The 5,124-nt window shown below is 41.1% G+C and overlaps 1 protein-coding gene across 1 annotated transcript; it reads right to left on the bottom strand.

The window, feature by feature from the left end:
* Positions 1 to 101: 101 nt before the first annotated feature.
* On the bottom strand, positions 102 to 4,971 carry SARC_10232 (hypothetical protein; the record flags this gene model as incomplete). The annotated part of the gene is made up of 7 exons (XM_014295731.1): positions 102 to 268; positions 1,296 to 1,397; positions 1,823 to 1,950; positions 2,436 to 2,627; positions 3,339 to 3,539; positions 4,286 to 4,417; positions 4,873 to 4,971. Coding segments are annotated over 7 exons (957 nt in total), but the record flags the coding sequence as incomplete, so codon positions are not given.
* Between the last annotated feature and the right edge of the window lie 153 nt (positions 4,972 to 5,124).

Here is a 5,124-nt window from a genome sequence, read left to right as displayed (position 1 = left end):
TATAGCCACCTGCGAGTGACACCAGATCTTATAAACACGGATGCTCTAGTGTGTGTCATTACACAGCCTTGTCATCTCAATCGCATACACCGTCACGGGATGGAAACGTTTGCAGTTGACAAATGGGTTGGTTTATTATTAATTGACGGGCATAGCATCTACCATTTAATGTTCCTTCATGTCAATCTGCGCCGAGATTGGGTTCTGCAAAGCCAGTGTCTTGATGTCCTCCCACTTTTGTAGACGTTCCTTCTCCATCTCCTCCTCCCTGAGTCATCAAGTAGTTGTTTGGTGAGCGGGACAAATCTCGCAGATAGTAATGGTATGCGTACGCCATGAACAATCCTACATAGGCTCACTATGTTCTGCGCGTTGTATATTCAATCACCTTTGACTAAAGTAGAAGGCGTGCGCGCATTTCTACGAGTGCATTTGCTCACCACGTCAAACCAGAACGTACGTATAGAAAAAAATGACAACTCACATGTACATAATACACAAACTAAGTACCTCTGTAGCATCCAAGATACTTTTTATAGCAACAAAGTTGTGTTGTCAATACTCGTAGTTGCTCTGAAACTCGTACTGTACGTCAATCACCCGTACGTGGTACAAATACAGAATGGGATAGTTGTACTCATACACTACGACACATTAATTCAACGTAATGTATAGAGACTAAAACATCAACAGCCCCACGTACAAACACGCCGTCGGAGCATACGCGCAGAAACAGAAAAGTACAATGCTATGGTTAATCGGGGAATCGCTTCGGCGAACGCATATATGGGAACTAAGAATTAAGTATGGTCTCTAACGGGTGAAGCACTTCATTGATACATCAACGGTCAAGGTTCCCTTAAGTGCTCATAGCGTATTCCTAGCACACCAGACGATAATAGTCCACAATATACTACAGCGACATGGGTGATAGGAAAGGCAGACGATAATAGTCACACAATATACTACAGCGACATGGGTGATAGGAAAGGCAGACGATAATAGTCACACAATATACTACAGCGACATGGGTGATAGAAAAGGCAGACGATAATAGTCACACAATATACTACAGCGACATGAGTGATATAAAAGGCAGACAATAATAGTCGCACAATATACTACAGCGACATGGGTGATAAGAAAGGCAGACGATAATAGTCACGCAATATACTACAGCGACATGGGTGATAGGAAAGTGCTTGCGGTGCAGTTTGTGGTACAACACAAATACAGGAGATATGGCCAGGTTAGAGCATGCAGATGACTAAAGTGTGAAAAAATTTAGCACTTACATCTGCAGCTCTTGTTGGTACCGGGTCGTGCACTCTTCGAATAGAACCGGGTTGGTGTCCATGAATAGTTTAAGAGCGTTATACACCAAGCCGTGTATGGTCCTGGAAAGTAAGTGAAGAAGAGGCGAATCAGCGAAACAAAAATACCGAGTTTGCGGCTTGCGTCATGTCACCATGGCAGGACCTACACACTACTGCGAGTTGTAATAGTGCATCCCAAGAAGTCATTAACCAGATCACATGCCAAACTGTGAACAGTCCTGAGAATCTCAAATTGAGTCAGTGAGCCATAGCTGAGAATTAGTAGGGAGCAAGACCAAGGTAATATTTTGGTGACTTTTGCAGTGTTTAAACTCGAACTTACCTACAGCGGACCACACTACTTCATATACAACCGCACACGTGTTCACTACAAATCACTCTGTTAACGACTTTGCCGTCAGCAGTCCAGATCTGGCATGATATTCTCACTTGCATATGCAAAGCTAGATAGGAATTCATCATGCACAAAGGCATATGTATCATACCTATTCCAGTGAGATTTGGACGCCTTGTAGAGCGAAGAGAACATGATGGGCAGAATGACGTTTCCGTTCTCGCAGATTAGCGTCACGATATACTCGTTGTTCCAGTAGTACAATGCCCTTTCGGCAATCTGCAACAAACAACATCAGACGAATTCGATAGTGAGACCGGAAGTTCGGAATGTGAGAACGGCAGGACTATCCTGAAAATGGAGCATTATTTCACTAAACGATAGAATGAATTGTGATTAAACCATACACCTAACATCAGGCGGCTATGATAAAACCTTCAATATTAAAGACGAAACAGCATTTGTTCTGAAAGCACGCACGAGCAATGTAACGGTGGCACATAATGGAAGGGCTCTCGTACAGAGACACGTACATCAATGCACAAACGCAGCACTGACAAAGAACGGACCGCAAATGGACAAAGAGGACAAAGAACATAGGAGAACCAGATGCAAACACGACCAGGAGCATGGACCTCACGCGAACACAGAAACAATCAATAGACACCACCAAAGCTACAGCCACGAAGTACACGCCCACACGCCCACGCCCACGCACAGGCCCACGCATGGATACTCACACCCTAGTACACATATACACATACCTGGAAGTGAGGACTGGAGATGCACATGGCCATGCGAGTGAATAGAGGCACCTGAATGAGCTGGAACTCGGCGGGTTCAATAACATCGAGAATCTCTTCGATCTCATTGAGAAACATAACTTCCTTAGGGCTATTGGTTTTGGGCCAATACCGCAGGATACCCAATAATACTGGCTCGGTCAGCGTCGGGTCCTGTTTGAGCAAGCCAATGATTTAGATCCGTAGGAAGCACTTCGATATACAAAAAGGATGGATGAAAATGATGTATAGGTATATATGACCCGTTATTTGGAAAAACATGTGGTTCATGATTTAAAGTAAACGAAAAAGTTTTAGCGCATATAAAGCTCTCAGCCGTGTCGGAGAAGGTACATGGATCATTGTAATCACGACACACCTTGCCCCCAAAACTACAAGACACCAACAGTATAAAGACTCTCCGTCTAGTATAGCAACAATTCGAGCATTCGAGTCAAACCCGTAGCTACTACTGCGATACAGAACAAGTGGTCATAATAGTCATTTTGTCACGTGTGAATAGGAGCTTGCTTTCTGTCACATCCCCAAAAACTTGGTACTCTTTGTTGAATCAAATCCCATACCCATCCAACACTGGAACCTTAAGATACTGTGCAGCTGAGCGTAAAAAGTGCAACTACTCCTCTGTTTACACAACAACAGCAAACAAAAACAAAAACAAAAACAAATGTGACATACGTGCTATGCGCTTTAAGCAATATGCGTGAAACCATTACTAACCGTTTCTATCAACATACGAAACCGGAAACTTATCCCAGTCTAAGTTACGTAGCACATTTACCTACCTACACAAACTACAAACTAAGCAAATACATGCCACAGTAACCGAAGTCATCAAGTCGAACATTGGTCGCTTCTCCCCACCTTTTCCAGGAATTGTACGACACAATACGCCAGCTGTGGGTGGTACAGCGTCAGAGAGCGGACCTTGTGCAACGGCACTAACACAGTCAGCAGGAAGGTTTTATGCTCCTCTTTGAGGGGCGTCGCAAACCCGTTGATGATACTTCCAAGAATCTCCAGCAGCTCAGCAACTCCATTGTGCTGTTCTGTCTCGTAAATGAACTACGTATGGACGGAGATGTGTGTTAGATCGAGATGGAAAGCGATACGCGCGGTTTAATTAGGGGTGTTAGGTCTAGAGCGTAAGGCAGATCAATAAAATAGCACATTCGTGCAGTGCTATCACCGGGAATGAGCGTATAAACAGAAGAAATAAAGCTATACGTATGCATGTATTCATATATATATATATATATATATATATATATATATAATATATATATATATATATATAATAATAATAATAATAATATATATATATATATATATATATATATATATATATATATGTGTGTGTGTGTGTGTTGGTGCCATGCCCACATAAATACAAAGGAAAGGCATGAGATGGAAACCCAGACGCCACACAAGTCAGGGACAAGGCAGAAGCAGAAACAGAGACGAGCAGAAACAGAGATCCCAAGGCAGGACAACGAAGGCACTAAATGCATTGCAATACACTCAGTGACTCTGTGACTGTGCGACCTTAACGGCTGATGCACGCGTGGGTGGATGATCTACTATAGACACAATTCTCTATCGCGCATGCCACACTAAAAAAAATATATATATATATATACAAATAAATAAATAAATAAATAATAAATAGATAAATAAATATATATATATATATATAAATGTATATATATATAAATAAATAGATAAATAAATAAATGAATAAATAAGTAAATAAATAAATAAAATATATGGTGTGTGTGCGTGTTATGACTGCATTCGTGTAAATTACGCACCTGAAAGAATATGTTGGAGATAGATTTGCGTATGAATGCTCTGAGATTGAGGATTTTTCCATAGATTCTATGCAGGATGGTCTTGAGAAATTCTCTTTCTCTCGGATCCTCGGTGTTGAATAACTCCAACAGCTGTTAATAAGAATGCAGAGACGTTAGGAAGGGTGCAGAGTGAAAAAATAAAGGCTGCAAAGAACACAAGCGAGTTGTAGATTACTAGCCAGAAGAACCCGTTTTATATGTTTTGAAATGCGTGCACAGCCTACTATGTACACGTATCCCAGTACATAGATCTGTACATAAATGTGTGTATTGATTGGATACAGATATATACTTATGCATATCGGATAGGAGTAAACACACGCGTACACTTCCCATATCATTGCATGTATAGGGCAAGATTGAATTCGATCACTTTATAAACTTTGATGTACTTCATTGACACAGCAACTCATGAATTGTGTATATGCAGTTGGAATCCAAATTCAAGCGCACAATATGTCATCCATTGCAAATAAGTACTTATAGCGGGTAATGATCAATATTGGTATAAGCTTAAAACTGTATGCAAAAAAAAAGATGCCTACCGGAATGATGAAGGAGTGATCTATGAATTTCTTTCCGGTGTTGGGTGCGAAATCCTGCGACTCCAAAAAGCGAAGGAAAAACTCGTAGACCAACTGGAGGATGAAATGATATTTTTAAATTTAGTGACCGTATTGACCTGTTTATGCATGTCTTCGTAGACCAACTGGAGAATGAAGTGATATTTTTAAATTTAGTGACCGCATTGACCTGTTTATGCATGTCTTCGTAGACCAACTGGAGAATGAAGTGAC

The sequence above is a fragment of the Sphaeroforma arctica genome (genome assembly GCF_001186125.1).
Source record: "Sphaeroforma arctica JP610 unplaced genomic scaffold supercont1.1179, whole genome shotgun sequence".
Classification (NCBI taxonomy): Eukaryota; class Ichthyosporea; order Ichthyophonida; genus Sphaeroforma; species Sphaeroforma arctica.
This window is presented reverse-complemented; position numbering and strand designations above follow the sequence as displayed.